Below are 16,933 nucleotides of genomic sequence, written 5' to 3' on the forward strand. Positions count from 1 at the left end.
GGGGGGGGGGGGGGTCTTGCTGATTCTGCTGGACTTTGGGGCAGGCTCTGGATGAACATGGAGCCTGCTGGACAGTCTCTTTCTAGATGAGCGATACTCTGCCCCGCCATATGAGGCTCTATGGTGAAAGGCCCTTGGGCTGGGCTGCTCAGTGCCACTCTTGCTTTTAAATGGATTTTCTACCAGCCCCTCGCGCAGAACATCTCCGAGCAGTGCTGTGATAATGACAGAGACAGTTGTACGTGGAAATCCAATCAATGGTAATTAGGCCGAGACATGAATTAGTGCCTGGGAGACCAATTCTCTGAACTCTGATTGCAGCCGGGGAAGACACCGGAGCCCCGCAGGAAGGGACAGGTATTTAAAGGCTGCTGGCTAGTTGCTTTACCCAGCTCCTTTTGGCAGCTCGCCCAGATGGAAGAGAAGTGCGAAGTGCACCTGAGAGGCGCTGCAAAAGCAAGGAGGCAGCTTCCCTAGCCCTGCCTCAGGCCTGCTCTCTCCACAGGGCTTTCTGAGCACTGGTGCTTGCTGCCATCCAGCTACTGTGGCACATGTTCACACAGAGACAGATGGGGCGCAGCTTGGCAGAGAGGGAGGACAGCAGCCTTGCATTTAGCCTGGGCAGTGGCCCCCAGCCCAGCCTCGTGGGCAACTTGGTGCCAATCCCATGCTGTCATGGCTGCAGGCGGGCAAGGGGAGTGAAGTGATGCTGCCCCAGTGTTGTTGGTCATGGGAGCACTCGATGGTGCCAGGCCTTAAATGCTGATTGCAGTGGGAATTGGGGCCTCAGCACCCATTGTGGGGCTCCTGGCCAGATCTTCAACTGAGCTCCTCGCCCAGCGTCGGTTTTCCTGTGCCTCACTTTTCCCTGCTCTGAATGGAGATGGTGACCTCGCCCCACCCCTAAGGCCACGGGGAGGAGAATTAAAGAACGGGCACTGCTCGGATACTGCAGTGGTATCACTATCAAACTCCTCTGGACTCCAGTAAACCCAGCAGTCTCTCTCCAAGTGAAATCACAGCAGAGAAGACGTTAGTGGCTTTTGAACCTGAACTTTTCTGAGCAGCTTGATCCACATTATGCGACAAGCCTTGTCCTAATGAGCCTAATAAGCTAAGCTAAGCATGGTGTATCAACCAGCTTCAGCACTGCTCGAGCCAGTGCCTTGCGTTCAGCTGGACCACAAGCCTGGAAAACGCGAGTGCAGAGCTGCGGTGCGTTGGAGGAGGGACAGAAACCCCATTAGCCGAGATTTTGCAGGGCCAGGCAGCTCCTTGCTCCAGCAGACAGGTCTGTTCTGTAGCTGCTTCCTGAACCATTAACATGAACTCCTGAGACGTTACCCGCCCCTGCCCCAGACCAGCAGCCCCGAGGGCAGGGCTGGGGGCTGGGAGAGTCACTAAAGAGACAAGCGCCTGCCCGGAGGGGCCTCTTTGATTAATAAAGTTAGAATTTTATTTCCTGACGATGTCAACATTACAAGTTTTTGGAAATTTCTTACAGTGGAAAAGGCTCTTGGACCCAGGAGTCCGACTCACAATGAGATGGGAGGGGGCGGGAGGCGAGAGGGAGCCCTGGTAATATTTACAAGGTGACGGAGGGGCTGGTCCCCTCGGCAGCAGCTGGCTCTATAGGGTGTGCACGGTGTCTCGCTGGGTCACCCTGTGCACTGCCACCAAAGCCAGAGCCTGGCACCCTATAGGGAAATCCCCACGCAGCTGCCTGTCTGCTCTGGGAATGGGGCACCGAGACAAGCACGCTGCTTTGGAAACAGGGTGCTGTGGCTCAGGGATCAGGCTGGATCTTATCAGTGGGACTCTTCTTTAGCATCACAGTGTCATGGGGACCCCTGATTCCACACAAGCCTCTTCTTGCCCCTCCGCCTGCCTCTGCTCTCTGTCCAGCTGTCCCCTTGGTCTGCCAGTGACATATGCTCATGCTTCCCTTTTCCCACCTCTTCTTTGAGGCCTGGTGGCATGGACATCCAGTGCAAACCACAGATCTCCATGTGGCAGTGACCCTGAGGACACACACGCCCCACGGTACAAGCTTCCCACAGCTTGGTGAGGTTCTCACCAGGGATTTGGCTCAGCCCTGCCTCCGAGCTCTGTGGGGCAAGGGCCTTCACTTCTCCAGCATCAAGCACTATGTTACCTGTAGGACTGTATAGAGAAGTCAGGATGGACAGTGAGAAAGGGCTTGATCCTGAGGGGTCCTATGCAGCTTCGATGCCCACTAGCTTCAGGGTGGGTTGTGGACATTCAGCACCTCCTGCCTAGAGGAACCTGGGGTTTGGAAGGTATTTGCTAACAGGTTGCAGCCCAGCGTAGATAAAACAGCGTGCCTTTCATATAGGATAGGGTGTTTCTGTGCTGGGGATTGGACATTTCTGGTGTTACCTGCATTAAAAGCACACTGCATTATCTATGCTAGGCTGCCAACATGCCGGCCAATGCCTTCCAAAGCTTGCTCTAGACAAAGCCCCCAAAGTCAGGCCTAACGTGTTTCTGCAGAGCCCCACCTGGCTGCCCAAAGCCTCCTCTAACACTGAGGTCCTATCCATGCCAGGAGTCAAACAAGCCCTTCCGAACCCAGCCACCAGCTCGCATCCCCACTCTACCGTCAGACATTGTGTCCCCATGATACCTCCACCTCCAGCCGAACACCTCACCCACGTGTCCTCCAAGCAGGGAAGCCTGCCTGCTTCCACCATGCTTCCTCCCTTCCACTCTCACTCTTTCCTAGCGAATATGTTTTTTTGCAGGGACACTGGTGGAAGCCACCAAGGGCAGCAAACTCTTGACACAGACCCCCTTCAACTCCCACAGCTGCAGGCACAAACACAAGGCTGCATGACTGGTCAAAACAAATTGACACGGCTCGGCTTCCAGCTTCCGCTGCCTGCCCACTGATAGACTGCCTGGGAATGGATGGCAGGCCGAGGATTTATTTCTAGTGACGACTCAGCCACTTGTTCGGGGCCATGGAATACACCGGGGGAAACAGGGAGCCGCCGATGGACAAACTGCAAATGGAAACAGATCGGCTCATCTTCCGTATATCATCACTGTCTCCGCTCAGCACAGCGGCCCCCGGGGATGCCGTGCTGAGAAGTGGAGGGCAGTCGGCTTGCCCCACTCCGCAGGACTCTTGCTCTGTACAAACTGCTGTGAATAGGCTGGGAAGCCATGGATGAGGAGACCTCAGCGACTCTTAAGAGGGACTCCCTCTGGGATGGCTCACGCTCTGCACTCCAGAGACTGGGGGAAACGAGACGATTTTCTTCAAGGTGCATCTCTCCAACTCTCAGCCCCTGCTGTGATTAAACATCTGTCCAAGCTGTTTTCCTCCATGTCTTGGGGGGCCAGGCAACTCCCAGCCACTGCAAAGATATCCACCAGACCTCTGACCCTGGGGATGCCAAGAGGTTGCTCCCTCCATTCACAAAAAAAGATCTGCAGAAAGTTGCATTTCAGTTAAAAACCCTCCAGAGTGCCTGGAATAAAACGAAATCCGGCCCATTTGTTTGAGCTGTTTGCACGGTCCTGGCAGCAATGGAGTGAGGCCCCTGCCCAGGTGGCTCCAGGTCCAGGGTGCAGTCCACAGAGCCAAGACAAAGCCCCACTGCAAGGAGATTGACCCATGTGGATACCAGACAGTCAGGGCTCCCCTGGCTCCAGGAAGGTGGCATGGGGACTGCCTCGGCAGCCAGGAGTGGAGGCACAGCTCTTGCACCTGGTGACTTGCTGCTGTCAGGAGACCTGGGGGAACAAAGCACAGAAGACCTATAAATCCCAGGCCAGTCGGCTGCCTCCTGGCTTCCCAGCCCAGCCCCTCTACCCCAGCATGGGCTTTCTTATTGGTGAGGCTGAATGCAGCCCAGTGCCATGGCACAGGTCCCACCTGCCTGTATGAGGGCAGGGACCAAAACCCACAATGTATGTGATTAAGGGGTGAAAAAAATAAGAACTGAGAAAGAGGGGTGAGAAGGAGACCACAGAAGGCAAACTCAGGCACTGCCCACTGGGAGCCTGGCTGCCTGCAGAGCAGAGGTGCAGCAGGGACTCTCCCCTGCCATGTGAGGCTATGGCAAGCATTGGTAGATGCTGGGGGTAGATGTGGCTCAGAAATCAGGCTGGCCCCAGCCTTTAGGACATGTGAAGGAAGACAGCGGGTAGAGGGAGAGGTGCCCACACACATACATGCACACACACACACACACTGACTCTGTGTCTAATCAGCTTGGAGTTATCCTGTTAAGCTCCTTCTACATGCGGCATGCTGGCAGACAGCATCTTCTATCACCCTAAGCCCATTTGTTCCGGCTTCTCCTCTCTGAGCTAAGCTCCCCTCCAGGCTGGGGAAGGGGATGACACAGGCTGTGAGCTCTCTCCCGGGACCCCATGCCCCAGTAGAGATGCCGTTTGTAGGGGAAACCCACAGAAGGGCCCCATAGGAAACATCACCTTTCTACCAGCTCTCTGGGCCCCTCCTCTAGATGCTGACACAACTCAGACCCTTCGGTGGGATGCTTCCAAGAGCCACAGAAAGGCCCCCGTTCTCTGTTCATTTGAAGGGGCTTTACTGCAGAGCCCTGCTTCATTTCCAAACAACCCCATTGGGTTCATCCCCATTAACCTTTCCAGGAGGAGGCCAGACACTCCTGGCCCCTCTGTGTAGGCCCTAGACAGTCCTGCCAGGACCGCTCAAGTCTGAGCTGCTGTTCTAGTGCCCGGCCTCTTCAGAATGAGAGCAATGAACCTATTTCACTTGGTAACGATGAGGCAGTTGTACCTCTGGGTGCCCGAGGCCAGGCTGGGGCAGTAGCCTGCTTGCCAATAAGACATCTGTCCTTGATAAACTGGGCCAGGCAATGCATCACGCACTTCCCATGCCTAAGCAAGAAACAAACCATGGAGCCAGTGGATCTTAAGCTTTCCATGCTAGGAAACCTTTCTCTGTACTGGGACCTATCTAGGACTTCCTTCAGGCTAGCCCTGATGGGTGCCAGTTTGGGTAAGCTTGGCAGACACATGGGAAGCCCCTGACTTTTCATCGTACTGGATAGGCTGAGCACCCCCTCCCGAAGCTGTGTGACTCCAGCGTGCCTGCTTTCCTTCTGGCACCTTCTTCCCCAGTCTCTGGTCCTGGGGACCCAGTCAGGCTTGCTGAAAGATTTGGGGGCTCACAGATCCCAGCAGAGAAGATGCCCCCCACACACCGCTGGGAGGAGAGCAAGGGAGAGGCAGCCTGTGCTGCTCCTTTAAGACTCCAGGAGCAAGCTGGCACGTCTTTGTGTAGCCAAATGGATCAGAGTAAACAGTGGGGAGGTCCCTCCCTGGTGGAGCATGAGTAGGATTCTGCGTCGCCCCTGATTGTACATAAATGATTCAGCAGCAGGAATGTGCGTATTCTACATTGGCGACCCGGCGACATGAATATTTAATAATGCAAAGCAGGGCTGTGCAGATCGGGCAGGATTCGGCAAATCGGAGCAGGTGTTTGATAAATACAAACGCACCTCTCCTCCCCCCTGGTCCTTGCTCCCTGCAGCCCGGGGCATATTCATCTTCCCTAACAGCCTGGCAGTGGCTTGCTCTCAGATGCAGTGCTCAGCAGCAGTGGGAAGCGCCTTCCCCACAGCGAGGGCAGCATTTGCTTATGCTGCGTGCCAGGCTTTCAGACAAAAGACATGTATAGAGGTGGGATCAGACCAGGAGCTGGAGCGCTGGGAAGCTGGGAATACAGGCTGCTAGAGCTCTGGTCTCTTACAGCCCTGGGCCCTAGTCCTGTGAACAGAGCCTGGCGTTGCAGATAGCAGGCCATCTCTATACTGACCACTCCAGAGAGCTGTGTGGGTGCAGCCTTGATACTACCACTAAAATAGTACTTCCTGCATCCCTAGACCGTGGAACTCCCTGCCACAGGACATTGCCGAGGCCAGGAGAATGACGGAGACGGATGGGGTGATTATCCAGAGTCATTCAAAAGGGCTGTGGACCCTCACGCTTCAGGGGTATCACAGCTCTGTTAGGGATCAAGAAGAGGGTGCAGTGGAGACAGATTATCCCACACCTGCCTAGTGCTGGGGGTCTGACTCCTTCCTCTGCTCCAGCTGGCGTCAACCCTTGTTGGAGACAGGACTCTGCATGGCTGGTCTCCTGCACCGATCGCTTCTGGGAGCTCCGCCGGCGAGGTACTTCCCCATGCCCACAACTCGGGTAGCTTGCGCCGTGCGCACACTTCGCTCTGAAGCAGCTGGAGATGCATGTTTCTGCACGGGCTTCCTCCAGTTATAATTGCTCCCCATGCAGCAGGACACAGGTCCCCCAGGGCCTCGAGAAACAAACTCCATGATGCTGACATGGCTAGCGGCCAGGACAGCAGCACTCACGCTGCCGCCTTCCTGAGAGACAAATAGCTGTGGCCTGACAGTGCCTGTCTCTCCTGTGCTGCGGGGAGCGTAATTCACTCTCCTCCAAGTCTTAATGTCTCTGACATTAATAAAATATCCCGATGCACTTCCGAGGCTCCTGCCAGCAGCATCCAGCTCCCCGTTCATTGTTATGCACTTGCTGAGCTGACTGCAGCACAGACTACCAGGCCACGCACAGAGGGAAGCCAGGCAGCTGCTTCTGGATGGGAAGGCTCATTTGGGCAATGCTGCTGCAGGAGTCGTTCCACCTCAGCAGCCTTCGAATACAAGATGAATGGATGCCGGCTCCTCCTCCCCCTCCCCGTGTCACAGCCCCTGGGCTCCAACCGCTCTGCGCTGCGAGCCAAGGAGGAGAGACAAGTACCTGCTTCAGTGCCTGATCCTGGTGCCCCCATTTTGGGGGAGGCATCCAGGGATCCAGCCCAGAGCTGCACAGCTGGCCCTGGTTTCTGCAGCAGGCCAAATTGGCAGAACGTCTCCAAGCCTTGCATGCTGAAAGGGGGTGAGGTTATGCCCTTTGGAAGGAGGGGGAGACCGAAGTGGCTACAAGCTCCCCCACAGCCTGATGTGCCCTCTTCCCTACATCACCCCTGCTGGAAGGGGCTGCATTGCACCAGCCGTGAAATAGCATATGCTGGTTTCATAGGCTTAAAATGCCTGCAGGCTTGTGTTGGCTAGGGGCCGAGACCTGTCTGAAGAGGAGGGATTCCCTGAGCAGGCAGGAGAGGGCAGGGGCAGGTGCCCTATTTCCCGTTGCCCTTCCTCTCTGTGCTGCAGGTACCCAGCTTTTACACCACACCCGGGAGGGAAGCGATGCCTTTCTGTTTCCAGGAAGGTGGAGGTGAAGTGGAGCTGCTCGAGGGTCATGCCATGACCCTCCCTTCCAGCCTGAGGTGAACATCTCCTCGTGGGACACAGCTGCGTCTGGGTGCGGGCCCTGCAGGTGCTTCCTTAACACTCAGCTATTCTGTCCCAGGGTAACGAGGCTTTGTTTCAAACCCATCTCTACAGGGAATCACAGCAGGTGCATTGCAAAGCCTCTGGAGAGCCCAGTCCCCCTGGCTCCAGCAGCTGGGGTCCTGTAAGTGAGCAGTACCTCGGTGCCCCGGGCATATCCTATTAGTGAGGTTGATTCCTGTTGACAGCAGGGCCCGGAGCTGCCTCCCGGTGCTCTCAGGGGAAGTGGGAAGGAAGAACCTCGTTCTGGGTCTTCGTGACGGCTGCTCTCCACGCTCGCTTTAGCCACAGGTCTGCTTCTCTCCCTGACATTTCTCTCATCACAATCTGTAGATCATGGTGCAATCTGAGTCCCTTGCAGTCCAGATGATGCCTTGTCTCTCGCAGATCTCCTACCCCCCTACCCAAACACTTTTGCTCCTGCCAGGTCTACACATATCACAGCCTCCCCTCCCCACCTCTATGCCAGGAGAGGGGCACATATGAGGGCTGGAAGCCAGGAGAGGTGGGAGCCCCTGGCTCTGCGACGACATCTGTGACGTGCAACAATTCACTCCCCCAGCTCTGTGCCTCAGTTTCCCCTCGTCTCCAAGGTGGTGATAATAATGGTGCTGATCTGCCTCAACCCCATGCAGGCTCCTCTGTGTTTCTCAGGAGCCCTGATACTACAGTGATTGCTTCAAAGTACCTCATGTTCTTTAAGATGATGAGGTTTGGGGGTCTGACTTCAAACAGCTGGGGGAGGTGATACTGGGAGTCCTCAAAATGGCCTATAACCAAGTGAAGGGGGCTGCGGGGAGGTCCAAAATACCTGGGCGGGGGGTGGCAGCTTACCCTAGGAAGACACTGCCCATCATGCTTACTTCCTTCCCCCTGTTCAACCATCCTGGACACCTCCTGAGAGACAGCAGCTGCTGGCTGCCCCTTCCGTCCCTGCCAGCCAGAGAAGAGGTACTCACAGTGACGGTCTTTATTCGGCCCAGTCGTCTTGTGCAGCTCCATCCTGAGCGATTGATTAACAAAGTGCACTGCTCTCCTTCGTCGCAGGGCTCCATCCCGCACCACTGTTTACTGGCAATGAGCTGAGCTGCCAGGCAGGGCAGCGGAGGGAGCAGAGCAGGAGGGAGCGAGAGAGATGGTAGGATAGGGAAAGATGGATGGAAGGGTGATAGGTGTATGTGGGGATGGAAGGAAGGATGTGGGGAGGAAGAGATGGAAGCAAAAAAAGGCCCAAGATAACGCAGCAGGAACGATTAAGGAATGCCAGGCCAAAGACAGCATGGGAGAAGGGGAGAGATACACAAAGGAGAACAAAAGAGAAAACAAGTGCCAAATGAAAAGCAGGAAGGGGATGGAGCATGAGGAGAACAGGAGACACAATTGAGACCATTAGGGAGAGTTTGCGCAGTCGCTACCATTTTAACACCTACTAACACGAGCTAGCGGCTGCCTGAAGCCAGGGGCTCTCACCCCCCTCCTACCTCCTCTACCCCATACACACACACCAACACGTGCCCACTGGTGAGGGACACGTTTGCCACACGCAGCATCACAAGACAACACGTCCCGCCCACACCAGGGGCTGCACGTTGCTTCTGCAAGTCACAGCACGTAGCAACATGGTATAACACATGCCCACACAGCAGGGGCTCTGCACGGCTTCCCGCAAGCACCAGGTGCTCGGGGGGCTCCTGGTTTGCTTTCAGCGAAGAGCTGGCCTCCTCCCTCCCTGCCACCCAGCCGTCTTGGACAGGAGGGGAGCTCCCTTGTAGAGTCAGGGTGCACCAAGAGCTTGTGGCAGCTCTTCCAACACCTGCCATCAGGGGCAGAGCTTCATGAATTCTGCTCCCGGTGAGGCCCTGAGTTTTTCTGGCGCCTGGCAGCACCCAGGTCCTCACTCTGGACGGGTTTGCCGAAGAACTCAGTGCTCCATGCAGACGCCTGGAGAGTCTGGCCTTGGAGGACCTAGCACAGTATAATCCCTGTGGTGACAGCCAGGTTACAGCTGCATACTTAGGAGCAGAACGTGGCCTGTAATAGTCAAGTCGCCACGAGGCAGCCACGCTGCTTCAGGGCCACACACCTCATCCAGCCACAATGTGGTTTCTTCCCAGGAGAAGAGGGTTTTTTGAGGGCTGGGGGGGGATGAACCTGGAGCATGTCTTGCTCATACACCTCATTCCTCCTCCCTCAGTGGAGCTGGAGACAGGTTGGGGAGAGGCAGCAATACTCTCCTTGTGCCCATGCCCCACACTGCTCTGCCAATAGCCCCGAATGCTGGGCTTTGCCTAACCAAGAGTCTTTTAACAGGGTAATGATGAGCCAGCCAGGCTGGATGGGTCACTGCTACCCTCTGCTGGACAGAAGTAGAACTACTTGCCTGTGTGTCATGAGCCCTGTATTGTTAGCAGCTCTTAGGATTCTCCTTTCACCCTCGTGGGAGAGGCCTGTGATCTTGGAGCATCTGAGCTCTGCGGCTGCTTCAGCTGTAAAGTAGCTCTGCCACGACATCTGTGACAACCCTGGCTGCCAGTGAGAACCCAGAAGCCCCAGCTGGCCCTGCCTATGTGTTAGCGTATATCTGCTGGGAGCTTTTCAAGCCAATGGTGGCAAAGCTCTCACTGACCACAGTGAACCAAGGTCACCCTTGGTCTTGGGGTTTTCCTGCTATCAGGTGACCCTGGCTCCCAGTTTTCTGGAGCAGTCAGTACAGGGAGTTTGGGAAGGCCTGGTGCTCTCTTACCATCCACACAGGCTGGTTTTGCCCTGGTCGTGCCAGCCACTTGGCCCCTCCTGCACGCGCACCGCGCTGTCTGCCTGGCAATCATCCTCCTGGGGTGGCTGAGGTCCCTGTCCAGCGCTGTGATCTCACACATCCCCACCTCCAGCTCCTTACCTGCAGAGAGACACAGGCCATTGGCAGACAGATCAGTGTATTTGGTGCAGACGGGTACTGAGCACAGGACGCTGGAAAACAGGATTCCTGGGTTCTCTGGCCAGCTCTACTACTGATGTGGCTGTAAGTCCCTGGGTAACTTGCCTAAGATAAAGATGCCACTTGCTTGGGTGCTTCAGTTTCTTGTCTCAGCCAGAGACATGGAGAGCCTGATATCCTGTAGGTCTTGCACCCTGCATCCCCCCCCACTGGCTGCACCTGATTAAAAAAAATCTAAACTCCTCCTAGGTCCAGACCTGCAGTCCATATCCAGGCACCACTCCTGCTTAGTCCCCCCCACCCCGTACCAATTCCCCAGTCCTCTCTGTGCCAAATGCTTCACTTCAGTCCCTTCTTGCGTCTTGGTGTGGCTGACACCGTAGCATGACTTCTGCACCATGCAGGTCCTGCTCAGCGGCAGTCCTGCAGTCGATTTGTGCCACTGCCCCGGGGGCAGCCTGAGAACATGGGATGGCCAAGCCAGCATGTCCCAACAAGTACTAAGCCCACATCCTAAGCTGCTGCAGCTAATGGACAGAAGACAAGCAATGCAGAGTCAAGCAGGGCAAGGCTGGCCTGCCTGCTGTAGCCAGAGCCAGCCTTAGCTCAGTGCTGCCATCTGTACAGCAGGCAGGAGCAAAGCCCCCACCCAGGACGGGTGTCGGAGGAGAGACACAGGCTTCCTGGCTGCGTTCAGAGAGCCTGGAGCTGGCTTCTCCTCGTCACCCATGCTTTTAAAGACTCAGACGGAGCCAGGTCAAGGCAATACGTGTGCTTGCGCTGGTGCTTAGGAAGCCAGTGGAAAACCGCATTAGGCTGCCTCAGCTGAACCCCTCGGCTCTTACCTGGCTCAAACCCTCAGCCCCTTACAGCCACGCTCAAGGCTCTTGTGGCCTGTTCTGGGGGCGGAGAAGAATAGGAGACACTAACATTTCCTTTCCCCAGGGCTTTGTTTCCCCTCTGCTTTGACTTGGTGTAGCCCTAGCCCTTCAACCGAGTCTTCCTTGTCTGAACAAGCGTGAGACAGAAGAGAACCAGGTCCCTAGAAACCACAAACCTGGGGCCAGATTCTCATCCCCTTGAGGGCTTGATCCAAAAGCCCACTCAGAGCCCACATATCTAGCGTACATAGACCAAGCTTGCTTCTTCCCCGTTCTCATTTATGCCGATGGAGCTCTGCAGATGGCAGTGGAATTACCACACTTATGAGAGGAGGGGGTCAGAGAGAGATGCTTTGAGAGATGCACACAGCAGCCTCTTGTATCCAGTAGAGTTCACGTGGTTCATTCAGCTGTCACAAGCTAAGGCGTTGTTACTGAAACAGGGGTAGGAAGCCTGTTCCCTTTAAAACCAGGGGCAGGTTATGAACATGGGAACGTGGCCGGAGTTTTTAAACAAGACAGGGGATTCCTCCAATACCCAACAGCCCCTTGCAAACACGGTCTGCAATCGTCGCCCCTCTATCGTGCGGAAATCTGCGTCTTCAAGCCAGCTCGAACGCCAGCCATCTGCTCAGTCCTCCTGCTAGCGGCTCCTTCCTCTCTTATTTATCAATAAACACTGCAAATACGATGAAAACACAAGATCGTTGGAACTCGTACGAGAGCCTTTGGCAGTCTCTCCCTATTTATGGGGACGTAACACAAATTCAATCTATGGCTCTGTCTCCTAGAGTAAGCTGTTTGTTATCGGAGTAAGGAGACATGAGCCTATTTGAGTGGTTTTGGCTAGCTATGGCTTGCCTGCGAACGTGTTGCTTTATACCATTTGGCTTGGGTGGTGATTAATTACTGCCTGAGCCTGGAGATTGTTGGGTTTTGTGGTTGACGGTTTCAACTCTGGGGCACTGGGTGACAAGAGGAAGGCTGGCGCAGTGGTTAGGGCTCTGGGCCAGGACTCAAGCAGCTACATTTCGATTCCCTACTCCTACAAAGGCTCCTTGGGAAAGTCAGAAAGTTTCTCTGCACATCTGTGAAATGGGAATAATAGCCACCGTGTTTGAAGGCTCTGTATGACACTAGGTTGTGAAGGGCTCTGCCACCCTGGGGACGTGAGACACATAAGTACCTGAGGGCTAGAAATGGGCTTAAATTGGAAGCCTGTGTTCTCTGTGTGCTGTTGGCGTGTGTGTAAAAAGCAGGAGCTAAGCCTGAATCCCAATGTGGTGATTATGGGCTTTCGACCTAACAGGCCAATCCAGCCAATGCCAGCAAAGCATAACACATCAAACAGCTGGGGCTGAACTCCAGACCCCTCAAAGCCAGGCTTGGTAGCTCAGACTCAGTGGGAAGCCATTAAATAAAGAACAAAGAAAACACTTTGCTCTAAGTAGGTTTAACTTTCCGGTAATAAACCTCAGCTGTCTGGGCCTGACCCAGCCAAGCCCTGAGCACCTCCCACTCCTGCTGAAGTGAGCAGGAGTCAGGTGCTCAGCCTGTGAAAGGATGGGGCTCTTGACTTGCAGGACAGGGAAGGCAAAGCACTTCTGAGCTCTCAGAACTTTTCTGATCCTTAAATCTTTCAATACTTATCTGGTCCTGCATTGCTGCTGCATCAAGTCTTTACAGGTATTTATCCTCAGTATTTTTTGGGATTGATCTGGGACCATAACTGCCGCCTCTTCAGCCGCAGCTCTGACATGCAGCCTCGTGGAGGAACCAGGAACTGGGGGCTGCGGTGCTTTGCTGGTCTGGTGTCCCTGCAGTCCTGAAACCTGCCTGGGCCTGCTCTTGCTCACTGTCTGTACCATGCAATACAGGGCGCTGTCAGGATGCCCGAGCAGGCACGGACCCAGTCAGCTGGGCACCAGAAGCAGCCTTGCCACAACAGTGTGGGTTCCCCCTAGTTTATCTTGGTTTCTCAGCAGGGAAAATAGGCCCTGCTGGCCTGTGTCCTGCACCTGAGCTGGTTCCTTGAGAGCTACATAGAGTGCCTCCATGCTGCACCAGCTGTGTATGCAGATGTGCTCAGAGGGGCATGAAGCAGGCGTGAGGCCACTGGGGATAGTGAGGAGGTACTGGGGTAAGAGAGGGAGGCTTTACTGATCCCCTCAAGCTGCGCTCAGGCCCTTCCTGGAAGAGGCTGCCCCTATCCAAAAGGTCTTGCAAATCTAGCAGCACCTAGGTCAAAGGATCTCATCAGGAAGGGGTTGACACCAGCTGTACAGGCATTAATAGGAACAACCTGCCCTGCCCTTATGGCTGAACAGCACAGGGATCTCAGGTAGGAAACACTGGGGAGCCAGTGTCACGTCTGGGTAACCAGACAGAGTGTGGTTTGCAAACGTGGTCCAACTCCAGCCGCTCTCACCAGCAAAACTAGCCTAGAACCCTGTTCAAGCCCTGTTTACTCCCAGTTTCTCTAGTTTTGTCCCCTCCACTGCCCCTTCCCCAAGCACAGAGCAAGCCAAGTTGGCTCCAGCTTGCAACCCGTGCCACAGCCGCCTCCCGTTCCATACGTGACTGAGGTCACTGCTGCTTCTGTGGGCTGGATGGAGCCCCAGCCTTCTGTCAAGGCCTGGGAGCTGTGTGTGAGCAGCAACCATTGCTGGGAAAGGCTTTCAGCAAGGTCCAGGAAGGAGTCTTGGTGCTGTCAGAGCCTAGGGCAAACTGGAAGGGAGTCCAGTGGGCTCAGACATCCACCCCGGCCACTGAAGGAGGAAAAGTCTCCATTCCTCTGAGAGGAAGGCAAGGTGCAGGGCTCTGGCTGCATGTCAAAGACAGCCTTGTTAATGGTCCCCAAATGCCTCCTGCCTGTATGTAGGTGCCATCAAACCCCTGCCCCTACTGCCAATATCTGAACATGCTGCAATCACTCACATTACCCTGTCATTAATTAGGTGTTTGACACTCCATGTGTTCCTAGGTTTAAAACACACGTTGCTTGCACATCCCTCGCTCTGTTGGCCTGCGTTTCTATCTCCCCTCTCATTGCAATCCGCAGTGAGTAACATGGAAGAGGCGGGAGCTTTCTCCTCCTCCTCTATCCTCGGTTGACACGAGTGAGAAATTTTTGAGAATATCAGGCTTTGTTAGACAGGGAAAAGTGCCACGTGGAGGTGGGGAGAGACTGGGGGGGAGACAGGAAAATGCAATGTGCTGATCTACACCAAGAAGGTGTCCCCAGGGTGGTCCAAAGTGACAGCCCTGGGACCCATAGGACTCATCATCGGTGCTCCCTTGCTCTCTCCTTGCTGGCAAACTTATAAAACATTCATAGAATCATAAAAATTAGGGCTCGAAGGGACCTCAGGAGGTCATCTAGTCCAACCTGCTGCTCAAGGCAGGATCATCGCTATCTAAGCTATCTCAGACAAGTGTTTGGCTCGATTCTTAAAACTGCACAAACAACCCTCTGCCTCCACCAGACACAATGCCCCCAAACCCCAAGAACACCTGCACCTGCCACAGGTAAAGCAGGGGGACAACGGCACAGTCAACACCCAGCCACCGCAAGGGCAGGAAGCAGTTTGTTAAAAAATGCTCAAGAGATACAAGGAACTGCTGGACCATGTCCCCACTACCAAGGCAGGCAACCCCCTGCCCCCGAGCACACACACGGGTGAGGTCGACCTGACCATGGGAGAAAAGTCTTCTTGGTCCCAAATGTCCAGTCAGTCTGACCCTGAGCAGAGGGGCAAAACCCTCCAGCCAGGAACCTCTGGGATTTTCAGGCATGCCAAAAATTAGCCCCTGTACCCTCCCCGAATGCCACTCTAATTCCCTTCCTCTGCCTGATCCGCTGCTCTGCTTTCTGCTCTCTCCCTGATCTGCCAGTCCCCTCCCCAGACTGCTGCGTCCCACACATAGATGCTGCCCATGTCACTTGTGGCACACATGCTGCAGGTTGGCTACCCCTGGTTTAGGAAATGTTGCAATGAATGGTTTCAACCTTTAAAAGTGATACAATCAAAGAGAGGTAGAGCTGGAAGGGACCTCTAGAGGTCATCTAATTCAACCCCCTACCCAAGGCAGGATGCCCCCTCTTCTCTTCAGTCAAGACTTCACTGACTCTTACCAATAACCAGGAACAATTTTTGTTCCCCCTAAAACTTAGTTTTCCTGTTGGTGGGTAGCTTTGGAAGTACTGCTGTTTGCTGGCTACAGCCAGAGTCCTTGCCCACTGGTCCTGGAACAGCTTGGCCCTCAGTGGTCCTGGCTGTGAGAAAGCCAGTGGGAGTCTTGCCATCGACTTACTTGGGACCACAGCTTGGTTTGTAAGGCAGCCGGGAAGTCACTGAGTCTCTGCGAGTCTCAAGGATCTGCTCAAAGCATCCGTCCCCCACTCCCCCAGCTCACATACACAGCGCCAGTAACATCCCAGTAGATTTTTAAATGCCACCTATTGCAAAGTCCTTGGACACCAGACAGCTCAGAAAGCCCCTACTATGGCGACAGACAAAACCCCTTTTAAAAAACTCTGCACCCAACAAGCAGTGCTAGGAAACTGCCCTGAGTGTTTCATCCCATGCTGCTCAGAGCGGCTGCAGGGTCTCCAGCACGGCAGGCTTCCCATCACTGCCATCAAGTTAGCCAGAGAGATAAAGGGCAAGAGTATGCCACCGATTTAAAAATCAGAGCCCCCCCCCATGAAATCCTTGGGACGTTCTGCCAGGGTAAAAGGGCACAATACTGCCCAGATCATTTGTGTTTTGAAATCAAAATCTTGGAGTCCATCCAAGTATTTATGTTCCCACTCCCCCTCCTCCTCCCGTCACTAAGACACATGCACACACACTCGCCTTCTTACATACCCGTGCACGCAACCCCCCTCTCTACCCAGCCACATCACAATCCTTAGCATTTGTTGCACAGAACGATGCGACCGTCGGATCCTCCCCGCTCCTACTCTCGCACGGTCTGGGGTTCACATTCACAGAGGGCCCGAGCAGCGCTGGCACAAATCCAGAGTGACTCTGCTGACTCCCGAGAACAGGATTTGGCCTGGGGATGCATCACAGCAGGTTTGGGGCAGAGATGAGTGTTCAGGGCTTGCTGGCTTGATTCACTGGGCTTCCCTCCATCCGCTAGCTGGGCTGGAGTCAGCTCGAGGCGGTCAGCTGGGGTGTCCCCATCACTGAGTTGCACCTTTCCTCTAGCACCCACAGCTGGCGAGCAGCTCCCGGCTGCTTGACCAGTTTGCCCAGCAGGGGGTGCTGCACAGCAAGGACTCTTGCACCCCAGGGCTCTGCCAGCGGAGACCTCTGCCAGGCCTAGTCTCTCCTGTGCCGGAGGCCAGGCTTGAACTTGCGTCTCCCGCGTGGCTGAGTAATGCTGCATCATTTGAATGATTGCATAAATGTTTAGTTACAGTTGGTAATTGTGGCATTATTTATGGATCCACACAGAGCTGCAGGGCTCCTCTCCCGGCCTCCTTTGCGAACGCAGCCTCTGGGTGGGAGGGAGAGGCAGCCCGGGCTCCCACCGTCCTAACGCAGTGTCACCACAGGCAAGACTGCAGATTTCGGGGGGTGCGCGCGGGGGAAGGGACGATTCTGCAGGGTCCTGCAGCCCCGTTAATCATATGGCGCATGTGAAGCAAGGAAGCGGAGGGGAAAATATCGCACGACATGGCGGGTTGGACCTCTCGGCCCCCTCCGCCAAGG

The 16,933-nt window shown here is 55.0% G+C and overlaps 1 protein-coding gene across 1 annotated transcript in view; it reads right to left on the reverse strand.

Annotated features, from left to right (window-relative positions):
• Positions 1-1,433: 1,433 nt before the first annotated feature.
• Positions 1,434-16,933, reverse strand: part of LOC109295125 (protein FAM19A5-like) — a 16,278-nt gene continuing 778 nt past the window's right edge. The window contains exons 2-4 of the mRNA XM_019513783.1: positions 10,138-10,290; positions 8,354-8,481; positions 1,434-3,762 (exon numbers count right to left, since the gene is read on the reverse strand). Of these exons, the coding sequence (XP_019369328.1) occupies positions 3,754-3,762; positions 8,354-8,481; positions 10,138-10,290 (290 nt within the window). The 3' untranslated portion in view covers positions 1,434-3,753. The remainder of the gene's footprint in view (positions 3,763-8,353; positions 8,482-10,137; positions 10,291-16,933) is intronic.

The sequence above is a fragment of the Gavialis gangeticus genome, unplaced genomic scaffold, assembly GCF_001723915.1.
Source record: "Gavialis gangeticus isolate Ggan-Ray unplaced genomic scaffold, GavGan_comp1, whole genome shotgun sequence".
Lineage (NCBI taxonomy): Eukaryota > Metazoa > Chordata > Crocodylia > Gavialidae > Gavialis > Gavialis gangeticus.